Raw genomic sequence first — 15,807 nt, forward strand, 5'->3', positions numbered from 1 at the left:
GTAATCCATCTTTCTGCTGCTAGGAGTCCCAGCTCGCGTGAAATGTCATCACCCACCTGGACTACACACAGGTGAGTGAAGGAAGGGCAGTGGCAACTGTCCAACGAAGTCCTGCAGCTTCCTAGATGTCCCAAAGTGTCTTATCAAGGACTGCTCTACCACAGCCCACGTGGGAGGCCCAGAGGGACTGTATTTGATTGCACGTGCAAACAGCTGGCCAGGGGCTTAACCCAGCTCCCTACCCACAGCACATCAACACATACCTCACCAGCACATCACATCTGGAGACCATGATGCCAGCTTGTACATCCAGTGGCTTGGGAGGCCTGGGACCTGATTCCGTGGTTCAGGCGAGTAATCAAAGAGAGGTCAATTCAGTCCAAACAACCTTGACATTGATGCCTGCTGTATTCCAGTCCCAGTTCTAAGCACTGAGATGATTAGGAAGATGAGGAACGAGCCCATTACTGCTCTGAAGGAAGAGTTTGAATTGAGACGGGCTAGAGGTGGGAAGACAAGTACCAAGCTGGGACAAAATGTGTTTATGATAAGAGCCCTGGAGGAGGGGACACGGCTCTGGACTGGACAGACTGAGGATGGCCCTTTGAGGAGCAGATACTTGAGGTGTGCATTAAAAGATGAGTATGGGTGGAAATAAGTCAGGCATTCCAACCAGGAGGATGAGCGATGGGAAGGCACACCAGTGGGGTCAGCTGCAGCCATGACTGTCCTGCATAGCTACAAAGCATAGGTGTCTTCAGGAGTAGAGAAGGTAGACAAAGAAAAGGCTGGAAAGGAAGGGTTAGCATCACATTATGGAGGACTTCAAAGGTCAGGCTAAAGGGAATGGACTTATTCTGTTCAGGAGCCTGGGAATGACCTGACTATAGGGGTTGTCCTCTGGGGAGATTCACTGGGCAGTCATATATAGGGTAGACCAGAGGCACACAGTGAAAGGCACACAGAAGGACCAGGAGGAGGTGACTATGCCATCTCAGACAATTTCAAACTGGTGTCGAAATGATGTGGGATTTACAGGTGACCTCACTACAGCTAAAGAAGAACAATAAACAATAATATAATAATAACGTGTACACTATGGAGAGAGGAACAGAAGCATAAACTACTGCCAGCTGTCCAACCTGGATGATCTGTGAGAAATAAGTCTTTGCAACTAGACGCCTTGGCCACCTGAGCGCAATTGGGACCACTCGCCTCATTTCCCAGGGGACATCCATTTACAAAAGCAAATTATCGCAGGAATAGAAAGTTTAATCAAGGAGGGGGGAAGCACACAAGCAGGCGTGGGCATCTCCTGTGTGTTGCCTGTAACTGACATGGATCACTAAGAGGTACCCATTCAGGTTCGAGTCATCTCAGCTGTTTACAGAGCATGCCCCAGGGTCCGCGGGTTGCACTCTCTGGAGCAAAGCTGCTGTCTAAATCTTCAGTTTTATTATTGTATTAATTTGGGAATTTCTGATAAACATGACATTGCAGTAGTGTCACAGTCAGCACTCAGAAGGTCCCAAAGAGCAGGTCTTGGGTTGGAACACGATTTACAGGATCTTCAAAACATGAAGCTGAAGACTGCTAAAAGCAGCCTTCAGATGTGGCAGGAGACCACGCACTGTGAAACTGAAGACAGAAGAAAAAAAAGCAAAGCTCATTCTTTCCATGTAAAACTCAGGGTTCATCAAGGTCACTCTCAAGTCTCAGTGTGGGATCACATGGTTTGACCTGTGTCGAAGGCCGCATGCAGGAGCTGACAGCCAGCGAGGCACACGGCACTGTGTGATGTGAGCAGGCCACCTGCCAACCTGAGACACTCAGGGGACAGGGTGAGGAGTGACAGGCGGGGGCGCTGGGAGTTAACAGAAGGACTCCCGGGGAAAGGAGGAGGGACAATGGGGAAAATGTCAATTAATAAGCATTCAATGATGTTCTCATGTAGAAAACAAACGTATGGTTACCAGGGCAGAGGAGGAATAAATTGGGAGGTTGGGATTGACATATACACACTACTATATATAAAATAGGTAACTAATAAGGACCTGCTGTATAGCACAGGGAACTCTACTCAATACTCTGTAATAGCCTTTAAGGGAAAAGAATCTAAAAAAAGAGTGGATCTACGTATAACATTCACCTTGCTGTGCACCTGAAACTAACACAACATTGTAAATCAACTAGACTCCAATAACTTTTTTTTTTTAAATGATGTTCTCTCTCCTTCACGCTGCTTCTGAGATCACTTCTCCCAGGAGTCCCAGCCCAAATAACTTCTCTTAGCTTAGATCAACCCCACCCTCACCCCCAAACCTTAAGCACAATCACATTTCCCAGGAACACGTCAAGCTGGGTCTTTGGATGTATTTTTTGTTTTGTTTGTTATGATTCTTGAGTTCTTGCACATGACTCCTCATGTACAGGCAGAGGTCACCAGACCACATGAGTATCTGAGTGACCTGAGGGCATAACTGGTCTCCTTTCTGTCCCCACCACTGTACCCAAGACTGGCCAGCTTGTGCCAGAAGATGCCAGACACCTGTAGGAGACAGAAATGACTCCTCCTGGGCGCAGATGTCATGCAGGAGAGAGGACTTGGAGAACACAGTGGCGGGGGGGGGGGGGGGGGGGGCGGGCTCTGATCTCGCCTCCTGGGCAGTCAGGGTTTACCTACAGTCTGTCTCAGCCGGTGTCTCTCCACAACTCACACACCTGTAAGAAAGACCCAGTGCCTACCTGTGAGCTCCTGGAAGAAGCGGGGAGTGTAGGTGGACTGAAGGGGCAACCCACTGTCCTCCAGGGCTCTTCAGTCCTGAAAGAACCCCAGCGGTGCAAGCCAAGGTCGCCATCCAGGTGCACACGGAGTTTCATTCTGAACTTCCAGGTCATGACAGGCTTTGCATGCAGAAGTTCAGCTTTCCCACTGGATTTTCTTCTGCACCCACCGCAGCCCCTCTCAGATTTTTCACTTTCTATTCCCGGTCTTAGAATTCTCCTGAGAAGCTCTAGCCTCCAAGGCTTTTTGCGATGCCTGCCCCCCCCACCCCCGCCGCCCCGCTCCCACCTCTTGCCTCTCAGCCCCCAATAGCGCTGGCTTTTCAGCGGCTCAAAAACTCTGCTGGGGTCTCCTGGCTCATTGGCCAAATAATCAAGGGGCACCTGAGGGCCTTTACCTGCCCCCCCCCCCAATTGTTTTTAAAAACCAGATTGGAACCCATCATCAGCTTTGCAGCAGAAATCCATGTTGCGCTTTCCTTGGTGACTTGGTCTGCTACGTCTCTTTTAGAGGTGCCACCTGGAGGGCAGGGCCAGGTTCCTGCACCAAGGTGGTGAGTGGCCTCTGGGGTGGTGATGGGATTGCAAGTCCGTCTGGAGTTCTCCAGGGGGCCTCGGCTTCCCTGTCCCCACCCCTGCCTGTCTCCACCCCTCTGTTTCTGTAGGAAAACATACACACCCTCCTAGTGCCCCCAGGATCCCCACATCCCTGTCCCCTACTCCTCACCTCATCTCAGGTCTTCTGCCTCAAGCACACATCACCCATCTCTAAAGGAGCACATCCCGCCCCCCTCTGCCCCCAATTACAACCTGTTCATTTCCTCCTTGGCGCCTACTTCTATTTACAAGTGATATTCAATGCTCTGTGGTGACCTAGATGGGAAGGAAATGTAAAAAACAGAGGAGATATATATATATATATATATATATACACACACCTGTGTGTGTGTGTGTGTGTGTTACTGATGCACTTTGCTGTAGAGCAGAAACTAACACAAGATTGTAAAGTAACTATACTCCAATAACATTTTTTTTTAAAGTGATCTTTTTATTTATTTGCTTCCTTGATGCCTGGCTCTCCCCACTAGCCTGGGAAACCACCCAGGGAGATCCCTGCCAGTGAGTCCCAGCGCCTTAGCACAGTGTCTGCCTCGTAGTAAACAATGTTGTCAAATAAATATCTGTTGAATGAATGGAGAAATGAATGAATGAGGGTATTAAGGACACTGGATTATGAAGGTTTCTGTTTTCCTCCCCAGACAGTGAGTTGCCTTCCTATGGGAGCCGGGCCACCACAGTGCTGGATTTCCATTGCTTATACTGGCTTGACATTCGCAATAAATGCAGGTGAGGTTGAGTCAAATCAGATCGCAGGAGACAGATCAGGGTTTCACAAGCATGGCCAGACACCCAGGAGGCAGCCGTCACCCAGGCACCCAGGGAAACTGGGTGCAAAGGAACTGATGTGGCAGGAACGTGCCTGGGGAGGTGGGTGGCCTTGGGGTGGGGGGGACAGGCAGCTTTAATGAGAATGGGACACTTTGATGCAGAGGGAGCAGAGCGGACCACACAGAGAAATCCAGCCTAAGGGGAGGGGGGAGATGATTCCAGTCCCAGTTGACTTTAACTACGGTGATCTTGGGTAAGGGTTCCCTTCCCTCTGGGCCTCAGTCTGCTCATTTGTAAGATGAGTGGGACCGACCAGATTATCTGCAATGGTCCTTCCAGCTGAAACGTTGCTTGGTGCAAAGTCTGACATTAGAAGACACCGGCCAATTAGAAGGGAAGGGAGCGAGCATCTTGCTATGTCCGGGGGCCTGTGGGCTGGAGCTGATTCACAGCTTCCCCTCCATGGACACCATGGGGGCCCCCGCCAGCCCAGGGCCATCTCCACAGCCAGGAAAGAGCCAGCTGAAGAGGGGCAGGGCAGGTGCATCCTCAAGGCTCCCCGTGTGATGCCACATCCAGGAAAACATTGAGGGCCAGAAAGAGAATGAGGCCATCCTCTGGCCACCTGGGTGCACTTCCACCAGCTGCACTGGGAGAGAACCTCGCTGCCCAGAGCTCCGGGCAGAATGTCCAGTTTGGCATTTTCTTCCTCCTCCCTAGCAAAACAGCAGCCGGTCTCACAGCCACCTAGAAAAATCTAATTTTCATGAAGAGGTAGAAATAAGCTCCATCTTCTTAATAAGTCCTTCCCTGGCCTAGGAAATCCCGGCCTGAAATCCCCTGCTTAAGCCAGGGGTTGGCATGTGCAAGAAACACAAGTTCAGTGAAGTAAAATCAAATCAGGGAGCCAGGTCAGGGCTTCCTAGGCACGCCTGGATGCCCAGGAGGCAGCCTGGGTGTGACGGATAAATGGCTGTGACAGGGATGTACAGCTCTCAAGCTAAGGCTGGTTCTAACATTTTAGAATGACTACATTTTCAGGGGCTATATAAATACTTACAATAATAGCTTCTATTTTGCCTCTTCGCCTACAAAGCCTAAAATATTTACTATCTGGCTCTTTTCAGGGCTTTTGCCAACCCCTGCCCTAAATAAATGCTGAGTGCTCCTGCCATGGATAAAATCAGGACTCCTTCTGGGGTCCTGGGGAGAAGTACTGGCCTGTAACCCTGAACTACATCTCTCCTCTCTACCCAGCTACTCTTTGAGGTCTCCAGAAGCTTCTTTCTCTATTCTTCCTCGCCCTTCCACTCCTGACCCATCCCACTTCATTTTGGAATTCTCTACAAGGCACTTAATCATGCCCTGTCCTGATTTAATTTGTTAAATTTAAACGATTTGATTTGTTGTACACTAATCAGTGTACAACAATGATGGGACTGGAAGCATATGAGGGTAGGGACAGCATCTTATTATGGTCCCAGTATCCCCAGCACACCAAGCAGCTGTTGCACAGATGTGTGCTGCCTGGGTCAGCCTCAGGGGTGAGCATCCCAGAGTCACACACACTGTGCACGGCCTGGCATCTCTGGCGGGGACTTTCCACGCCAAAAGAAACACTTTGCTCTGGCCCCTCCAAGCCTAGAAGTGCTCCTATCATTAACACCAGAATAAGTCACAGCCCAACCCTACAGGAAAATTCCTCAAGGGCTGGTCCTCTGTTTCATTTTCCCTCCAGGGAGTGTCCCCGGCAGAGCAGGGCAGGGAGCTGAGGTTTTAAAGCACGTGACAAGACTTTTCTTTCTGAACCTGCACCTGCTCAGTGTTCAGGGAGCATATGCGCAGGAGAAGGAAACGTAGGTGGTGAAAAACTGGGGTCCACATGCTCTGCAGGAGAGCAGCTGTCCTTACGTAAATGCACCACACCAGTGCATCCCTGCCCTCTGCGTGGAGGTTGCCAAAGCTGGTAGATTACAAACCCAGGATGGTTTCCTGCTGTGGGAGCCGAGAAGCAACATCTGGATAAAAGTTTGGCTGGGTCCACTTGATCTAATCTCCTTGGGAAGGAAAATCAATGACAGCAGCAAAGGGGAGGGGGAGAGAGGACAGGAAGGGGCCCCTGGCCTCAGGCGACCCGGGTAAGAGACTTGACATTCACCCTCCTTTCCTGCTAATCACATGACCGTGACTGGGGAAACCACCATGAGGGTGGGGCCCAGTTCCAGAATCATAGCGACAGGTGCACTGAGAAGACAGAGATAGAAATACCTGCACTACCCTTCAGTGCCCTCCCAGTGCCCCAGGACAGATACCACTGGGCTCCGGGATGGGAGGTTGCAACAGCAGACTGGAGTCCCTTTAGAACCACTTTGATCTCCTTTGTAAACCTGCAGGGCAGCACCCCCTCCTCCCACACAAAATCGAGAGACTCCCACCCTCATTCCTGCTGCTCTATCCTGAGGCTTTGCATACCCTTGTGCCCATTGACTGGACATTCTAAAGAGGCAGTTGGTCCATTTGGACCAACACCTGTCAGGCACCTGGACACATCTAAGAGCTAGGTGGGTGCAGTTCTCTCCTTGCTGCTCCAGTGTAAAGGAGAAGACCTTCAGGGGAGAGGTGGCACTTTCTCTTTTATCTTCAAGGGAGGGTGGAGCCTGATGGGTAGCCCCTGTCCCAGCCAGGAGGGGTGCGTGAAACCACACAGCCGTAGAGGGCTTGGAGGTGAGACGGTGTGGAGGAGAGCTTTGTGGAGGAGAGCTCTGGCAAGATGCCCCGCTTTCAGGCAGATTGTAAATTATAAATAAACGACATGTCTCTGCTCTCCTTCCTTTACTTCATGTGATGAAAAACAACAGGGCCCTGCCGGCACAATCCTTTTCCCTCCTCAGATGTGCTGTTCACGGTTCCCGGCTGGAAATGACTCCAGGTAGTCACAGACAGGCTTTTATTCCTGCGTCGGCGTCTCATTGAAATCCACAATCCTCAGACATCAATTTCCTAGATCCTTCCCCTCCCCCCAAACCTGGATGTACCCCAGAACTAGCCATCAAGCTCACTGTTGTCGTGGGGGCCACATGGTTGTGGACCTCCAACCCACCCTTGTGAGGATGCCAAACCACCAGTCTTTGGATTATTCAGCAGAAAAAGCAGCAGCAGCAATCAGACACCCCTTACGAATAGCTAATCTTCCAGAGAGAAACTGCAGCCAGTGTTATACCTACTGTGATGTTTTTCCAGAATCATCCAGTGACAAGGGAACAAAGGGATTTGTTCTGAGTTTAGGGATTACTGGGGGCAAGGCTACAATCTGTAGAGGCCAGCCTTTAATGTGGACAAGCAAATCCTTCCATCCCCTCGCTGCCTCTATCTGCCACAAAGGCATAGCCTCCTTCTCTGCCCCATCACGTTTTTTTGGGGCGGTGGGAGTATGATAGTGAGGAGCTTCTACCTCTCTCTGTGATTTTCACACCAGGGCTGCACTTTTGCGGAAAGGTTTTCTATCTGGGAGAACCATGCTTATTCCTCAGAGCTGCTGAGAACCATGTTAAGTAGGGCTTAAAACCTGCAGACAAAGGCTGGGAAATCCAGCCCCAGGAGACCACAGCGGGGGCTGCGGTGGGGGGAGGGGAATGAGGGGGTGTCTGGTCATCCTTTGCCTTTCAGCTCCATCCACACTCCACGCTGATGGCTGGGTCTAATGCCACCCAGGCGTGTCTGTATCCCGACAACCTGAGACAAACAGAATTCATGCCTCTGTCTTCAAGGCACAGAGATGTTGATGATCAAATCATGAGTTTTCCAAGTTTTCTACCCTAATCAAGGCAGCATTTGCTCTGATTCCAGAACGAGAAACAGCGAGGGACAGACTAGTTTTAATTTCCAAAAGATACATCAGCTGTAGAAAAACTAACACTTGCCTCAACTAAGTAACATTTTATTTCCTGGGATGAAAGTCAAGAGAATGAATTATCAGAAGTCTTCCTCCAGCATCATTAAAATGCTTTTCGAAGAAAGTTCCAAGAATTGTTTAAGGCGCACAGAAAAAGTTAGACTTGCCTTTCTTCCAGAGCATTCCCTGCCCTAGACACAAAGCACCGACACTACATCTCAGAAAAGAGAGAGGCTCGCAGACACAGGAACCAGAACAGCCGGACCAGGGTCTCTGGCTCTAATATAAGTATCACAGGAGAACATCACAATAACCTTCTCGTCCATAAATACAACATATGTCTTGAAAATATATCCAAAATATCTCTATCTGAACTACAGTACAAAAATCCACTCACCAGCCATAAAAATAGTATTTTCCCCTATACACAAATATAATCATATGTAAAGCAAATTTGGAACACAGGGATATTGGGGGGTGGTTTACGAAATCTCTGGGATCTGGGCCATTTAAAGTTATTTTTGTTTGGGTTATTCCTCTGCTGGGTATAGGAAACTGGCTACAAATACATCCATCTCACAGTGCTCACCATTTCAACAGCTCCTGCGTCATGGAATGTGGTAGTTTTTAAAAATAGGCGACCCTTGGTGTCATGGAAGAAGAGGAAAAATGAGGGGATGGGGGAGGGAGGAGGGGAGCAGTGAAAGAAGAGGGACAGACGTAGGTTACAAGGTGGGCTTAAAATACTCTTCGGCATAAAGCAGATCCTCAGGGTCAGGAAGCCTCCGCTGTCCCCAAGGCCATGGGCAGCTGTCCGCCTGGGTCCCCCTTACAAATCCGTTTCCCGGCTGGTGTCCAGGCAGAGGGCATACAGGGATCTCCGCAAATCCACATTGCTCTTGGCCTTGAGGTTACACTTCTCCAGAGGGCAGCTGCCCCTCCGTGATCCATCCGCATTCTCCAGGGACCCCGCAGCCTTGCAGAGGGACACCTTGCTCCAGCTGGCCTTCCGCTGGCCTCCGCTGGCCGGTCCTGCCCCCTGGCTCTGGCCGCTCTGCTCTTCCTTAAGGGCTGCCTGCTCCTCGTGGTCCGTCTCCCGGTGGTAGAAGTAGTTGAAGTTGGAGACGATGACAGGCACGGGCAGGGCGATGGTGAGGACCCCAGCAATCGCGCACAGTGAGCCCACGATCTTGCCCCCCACGGTGACTGGCCTCATGTCCCCATAGCCCACCGTGGTCATAGTGACGACTGCCCACCAGAAGGCATCCGGGATGCTGGAGAAGTGGGTCTCCTGGTTATCAGCCTCTGCGAAGTAGACGGCGCTGGAGAAGAGGATGACCCCGATGAAGAGGAAGAAGATGAGCAGGCCCAGCTCCCGCATGGAGGCCTGCAGGGTCTTGCCCAGGATCTGCAGCCCCTTGGAGTGGCGGGACAGCTTGAAGATGCGGAACACCCGGACCAGGCGGATCACTCTGAGGATGGCCAGGGACATGGCCTGCTGCCCGTTCTGGCCGCCCCCACCCCCCGGCTGCTGCTCCACCAGCTCGGTGCCCAGCGTGATGAAGTAGGGGAAGATGGCCACCACGTCGATGATGTTCATGATGTTTCGCGAGAACTCGGCCTTGCTGGGGCAGGCGAAGAAGCGCACCAGCAGCTCGAAGGTGAACCAGACGACGCACGTGGTCTCCACAATGAAGAAGGGGTCAGCCAGGGTCCTGGGAAGCAGAGGCGCCACCGTCGGGCCAGAGGGAGGCCCTGCGGCTCCGCTGCCATTGGCCCCCCTGTCGGGCCCAGGGGGCTGGTGGGGCACCGGGGGGTGGCGCAGCAGCTCCCGTTCATCCCTGAACTCAGGCAGGGTCTCCAAGCAGAAGGTGATGATGGAGATGAGGATGACCAGCACCGAGACGATGGCGATGCCGCGTGCGGAGCCCGAGCTCTCCGGGTACTCGAAAATCAGCCACACTTGGCGCTGGAACTCGTTGCGGGGCAGGGGCTTCTCCTCCTCCTTGATGAAGCCCTCGTCCTCTCGGAAGCGCTCCATGGCCTCGTCCCCCAGCTGGTAGAAGCGGATCTCGTCTGCGAACACGTCCAGGGAGACGTTGACCGGCCTCCGCAGCCGGCCCCCCGACTGGTAGTAGTAGAGGATGCCGTCGAAGCTGGGCCGGTTGCGGTCGAAGAAGTACTCGTTCCTCAGGGGGTCGAAGTAGCGCAGGCGCTTGGCCGGGTCCCCCAGGAGCGTGTCAGGGAACTGCGCCAGGGTGCCCAGCTGTGTCTCGAAGCGCAGCCCGGAGATGTTGATGAGGACGCGCTGGTGATGGAGGGACCCCGAGCCCAGCATCTGGTCCTCCGCCACGCCCAGGACGGGGTCGCCTTCTCCCTCCTGGTCCTCCGGAGGCAGCCTTCTAACCTGGGGCAGCTCCTGGGGCAGCGGTGGCACCGGCCTGCCTCCAGGGTCCGCGCCCCTGTCGGCGCCGCCGCGTCCCCGTGGCGCTGGCTCCTTGGGTCCATCGCTGAGCGCAGCCGTCGGGGGACAGCTGAGCTCTCCCCCTGTGGCCCGGGCCTCCTCTCCTCCCCTGACGGTCATGGCACCGCCGTTCTCCAGGGGCACCAGGGCGATCTCCATGGCCTGGGGGCGGGGGGCATGCTGCGTCCCTGAGGACCGGCTCCCGCGCCCCCTCTCACCCCGCTGGGCGCCCTGCGCCGGGCTCCTCTTCCGCCGGCGGCCGGCCCGGCTGTGGGGCGGGCTGAGGTGGCTGGCGCGGTCCCCTCGCTCGGTCCTGACGTCAGGAAACCGTTGCCCTGCTCTCTGCCTCTCTCTGCTCTGGCAGCCCGTTACCAAGCAGCCAAAAGCCGCCTTCCAGCCGATGCAACCTTCAGCCGCCAGCCGCGGCCTCCACCCCGCGCGGCTCCCCGCCCCCTGCCCTCCCCTCCTCCTCCCGCCTCCCCTCGGGGCACGGAGGCCGCGGGTGTCTCCCCGGAGGGCGCAGCTGAGGCCCCGGGCGAAGGAGGGAGGGGCTGAGGTAGGCACAGCCTGGGAGGAAGGGAGGGAGGGAGTGGAGAGAACGGAGGAACAGGTTGTACCGAGAGCGCTGAAACTCCCAGAGCAACCAAATGAGAATAGCTCTGGATTTCAGTTCACCTGGGAACCCGCTGAACGCGAGCGGACTCTTGGGGAAATGAACCGTCTTGGGTTGGAGGGATGAGACTTCGAGATGAGTCGGAGTATGAAAGAAGGCAGTCCTTTTTACATTTCTCCTTTGGAGGAATAAAGGTTCTGTCTTTGGGAAAAATTACAAACAGGAGGGGCGGGGGGCAGAGCTATGGGCCCTGAAAAAAATGCATATATATATATATTTATCTCCAGATCAATGGAGAAGCATCTTTTTCCCTATCTCCCTACATACATTTGCACCAAAAGGCAAGTGGCTGAGAACTAGCATCTCCGTGCCCTTGCCCTAGGGAAAGCCCTGATTCCCAGTGCAGACAGCGGAGTGGTCAGCCGACAGACCCCGCCCCGCAGCCCCAGGCAGGCAGCTGAGTCTGGAGATAGTCTGCCTGGCTTCACATTCCTGTGACACACCACCTCTCTGCTCTCTCCACAAATCTTGTTGGAAGAAACCAAGAACAGGGAAGGGGAAGAGGGAGAAAGAGATCCTGGTGAGAGTGGTTTCCCCCTGGTGAAGCTGGGCACTGGCGGCTGCAGGGTTTGTGTAGGGAGTGGGGGTTGGGGGTGCTTCAGGAGCGGGAGCCTGCGAGCTTGCAGAGTCCCCAGGGCTGGAGAATTCTCAGGAGTAGAATAAAAACCAATACTCACTTTGCTCTTCTGCTGTACCAGGCCTATTCTCAGCATTTCACAAATATTGACGGGTCTATTCCCTTAGCAGACCATTTTCTCGGCAATATTATTATCGCCGTTTTTATAGATGGGGAAAATAAGATTGACGAACTTGCTCAAAGTCACCAAGGTAGAAAGTGGCGAAGCTGAGATTTAAACCCATGCAAGCAGAGTTTGGACGCCTGTTCCCTCCTCTCCACTCCTCTACGGAAATGTGCCACCCCATTCCAGTACAAGGATGCAAATACTCCCTCCCCCCATCGTCTGGCCTAACAGCCTAGTTCCCTCCTGCAGGAGGCAGGAGGATGGCTAAGATGACATCTAAGTGCTTCTGGGTTAGGGAACCAGGCTATCTGCCTCGCCCCAGCCCTGCGTTTTAGCGTCTGTAGCCAAGAGAGAAATAACCTTCAAGGCATGTCTGGCCATTCCAGGCACAGCCTCCAGATATTTTTTTGGTTTTAAGTTACCCTAAAACTCTGTGTTTTTGAATGTCTGTTTGATTGTCTGTTTCTATTTCTGTAGGTTTTGGGGACTTCTTGTATATGATGTTATAGCCTCTTGTCCATGAATGCATCCATGCAGAGGCGGTGTTCTGGAAACTTGGTACTGGGTGCATGAGTGTTGGTTGGAATAGCAGGCTTGTGTCAGGATCAGAGGAGTGTATGTAAATGTGGCTTGTTTAACTGATCTCAAGGGTGGACGTGTATTTGGCATACGGAAATGTTTTCATTGTGTGCAGCTCTCTGTGTGTGGTGGGCTGACCTTGCAGACGTGCATGAATGAGGAAGGGGCGTGAAAGTGAAAATGTGTAGGTGGAGGCATCACTGGTTATCTGCAGGGCCTTGCACACCCCTCCCCTGACCTGTGCTATTCCTGCTCCTCCTCTGGGCTGTTCTTCTTCTCCGGGTCTGAGGTTGCCAGTCAGGATCAGGGCCGCCCCTGGGGAGGTCTCAGAGACCTGTGGGCCTTATTATGTTCACTGACCCACGCATCTTGTAAATACAGGGATGCCATGTCAGCTCACATGGGCTCTCCCTGGGCTCCCTAAAGGAAGGAGTTGCCTGGACCTTGTCTTCCAGGGGCCTCAGGGAGACTGCTCCCTGAAGAATAAGAGTATCACATAACAGTCCCAGAAGAGCACATGTAAGTCAGGCCTTTCATGTGGTACTTTCTTAAATCTGCTTTCCAGACATTTACTAGCTTTCATTGGTTTCTTGTCAAATTACTTCCAGATGTCCCAAGTGTCAGCCACGGGGAATACTGTAGGATCGCCCTTAGAGAAAGAACTTGCTTTTTAGCTTCAAGGAACGCAGTTAGCTGACAGCCTCCTGGCTCTGCCTGATTTCCTGCAGAGGCTATTACCAGCCTCCTGGGGAGCCCCTGGCAATGACTGAGCGCAGCATGGTTACAAGGACCTGGCAGGGTCGTTTCTGCCCAGTGCAGAGCTCTGCAAATGTGCAGTCTCTGCTGTGGGTCTCACCTGCCGGGTCTGTCAAGACTTGGTAAGAAGAACATCACCATCTGAGACTCTCTCCATCTGACCCTTTGCCTTCCCCTTTCCCTTCACAGGTGTCAGAACAGCATCTTGGTCTGAAGACATCCCCTGCTGAGTTCTGCAGGTTCTCTTATCTTTCTCTCATTGCCTCCCAATAAACCTTTTGTGCTCCTAACTCCATCGCCTCATCTTCTCTTTGCAGAGGACACAGCTGCACATCACGTAACTGAAAGCTGCTTTCTTCTCTACCCAGCCAATCCTGGGAGTTAAGCTCTTTTCCAGTGGTACTTGACATATATCATCACCATCACTTGAGGATCTTGTTTAAGTGCAGGACTGACCCCCAGGGGGGCTTAGACTCAAACAAGCTCCCCTGTGGTGGTGATGCTCTGGTCCTCAGGTCACAATTTGAGTAGCATCTCCTTTCAGATAAGCTCCAAAAGATGTCTTTGAATGAATTACTTGCAGTACCTACGTTATGTCCCCCAGAATGAGATATCCAGAGGAAAACAAAGGGGTGGTCTTCTCTCAATTCACAGGACTGATCCTAGCAGACCACAGGGGAACTCTTAAGTTATGTAGAACCAAGAGGAAAGAACATTATGAAAAGTAAGGTGTTGAAAGAAAGCAGAGCTGGGCTGGAAGAGAAAGGAAAGGAAAGGGAGGAGGAAGGTAAAGGATTTCAAATGTCATCTTTATTAATTCCTTCAAAAATATTCCTTCAGTACCGACCGTGTGTTGATACAAGATGTTCCTGGGTCTGGGAGTAAACTGAAGACCAAGACAGACGTACTTCCTCTGGGGAAGGCAAAAGTCTCTGAGCATCTAATTTTACATTCATTGTTTAATACAATCGTGAGGGGTACGTCTCGAATATAGGGTGCTGTGAGAATAGTGGGTAATCTGACCCCCACCTAGGACCCAGGGAAGCTTTCTGAGGTGATGGTGGAAGGAAATGTATATCCTAAGGCCCTGGGGTGGCAGAAACAGGGCTGGTTGGAAGAACTGAAAGAAAGTAAATGTAGCTGACACAGAAGTCTGGGGAAGAGTGTGTGAGATTGGCCTAGAGAGGTGGAGGAAGGCAGATTACAAAGAGCTTGGTAGGTCATGATCAGCCCAGCAGGATGTACTGATACCTGCTTCCCTGCACACTCAGATGCTTTGTTTATGTCTCTGCAAAGCACATGTGCAAATAGGCTTCTATTTTATCCACCTGTCACCTCTTTTAGCCTATTCTCCCCGTCTAATCTCACTGGAATATGTCTTCATCTTTGTCTCTGTGTGTGTATGTGTGTGTGTGTCTGTCTGTCTGTTATCTAGCTAGCTAGCTCATGTATAAATAATATCTACCACACCATTTATTTTCTACATATGTCGATATAGATGGTAGGTAGGAAGGTAGGTAGATAGATAATAGAGATAGAGATAGCTTGAAATCGAGGACCACACTCACCTCTAATTTGCCTTATAACACCCAACATGGTACCATGGCCGTATTGTGAATTTCAATAAGTACTTGTTGAATGCAATTAAACCAAGAGGAAGGAATTCAACTGTGGAACAGAGAGGGAGAGGAAGCACAGATATAAGACTTGAAGGAGGATTTCTGAGATTAGCTAAACATTCAAAGTGGTTGTGGGGATGGGGCCTAAGCAGACAACGTGAAGACTCATTTGGTCAGCCAAATACGAGAAGTCATAAATTAAATCTGCTTTGGCCCTTTGTTCAGGTTGTGGATTACTGCATTATCTATTACTACACAAAAGGCCTCACCTTTGTGGGTTAAAACAACTTTGTGGATAGAAACAATTGAATATTTTTGAACTGGGTGCTTTCATTCCTAAATTAAGATGGTGTTTGAGACCTAAAGGTATTATAGCTCTGTTTATTATATAAGAATGAGCCAACAAAACATGGAGATCCGCTGAATTTTTATCTAGGTCAAGGGAAAAGCTTCCCCCATTGGACAAAATTTAAAGAGGCAGGAGGGGGCACGAATAAAATTCTGTCCTCATTATGCCGCTAGTCTTTCCTGTCAAACATCGATTTTTGCCCCTCCACCTTGAAGGGGGTTATAGGCATGGGAGCCTCATCAGAAATGTGATAAGAGGCTCCAGGGAAGAGCCTGGACAGACACACTCTGCACACCAGCCCGGATGCTACCCGGTTGACCAGGGCTCAGGCTCAGCCTCTGCTCCTTCCTCCCAAGGGGAAGAGAGCTTCTGATGTGGGGACCCCATCTCTAAAGCATCCTTAGGCACTCTGGCAGGGCTCCAACAGCCCATTCCGGGGCACTGAGGAGAGATCTTGGATTGCTTGCCGTCTGAGCTGTTTGCCCTGTCCCTTCCCCGTCACTCTGGTAAACCAGTTATCTCAAATGACCCCCACCACCCTGCATCTCCTCTCCTTTAA

At 51.7% G+C, this 15,807-nt stretch overlaps 1 protein-coding gene across 1 annotated transcript; it reads right to left on the minus strand.

Moving 5' to 3' along the window:
• Positions 1-8,097: 8,097 nt before the first annotated feature.
• Positions 8,098-10,953, minus strand: KCNA5 (potassium voltage-gated channel subfamily A member 5). The gene has a single exon (XM_057702308.1). The coding sequence runs from the start codon at positions 10,686-10,688 to the stop codon at positions 8,895-8,897; it is 1,794 nt and encodes a 597-aa protein (XP_057558291.1). The 5' UTR covers positions 10,689-10,953; the 3' UTR covers positions 8,098-8,894.
• Positions 10,954-15,807: the final 4,854 nt, after the last annotated feature.

The sequence above is a fragment of the Hippopotamus amphibius genome, chromosome 12 (genome assembly GCF_030028045.1).
Source record: "Hippopotamus amphibius kiboko isolate mHipAmp2 chromosome 12, mHipAmp2.hap2, whole genome shotgun sequence".
In the NCBI taxonomy this organism is placed as follows: domain Eukaryota; kingdom Metazoa; phylum Chordata; class Mammalia; order Artiodactyla; family Hippopotamidae; genus Hippopotamus; species Hippopotamus amphibius.

Bases quoted from the DNA above. Each gene is read 5' to 3' on its own strand.
- KCNA5 (XM_057702308.1), bottom strand. From the start codon at position 10,688: ATGGAGATCGCCCTGGTGCCCCTGGAGAACGGCGGTGCCATGACCGTC.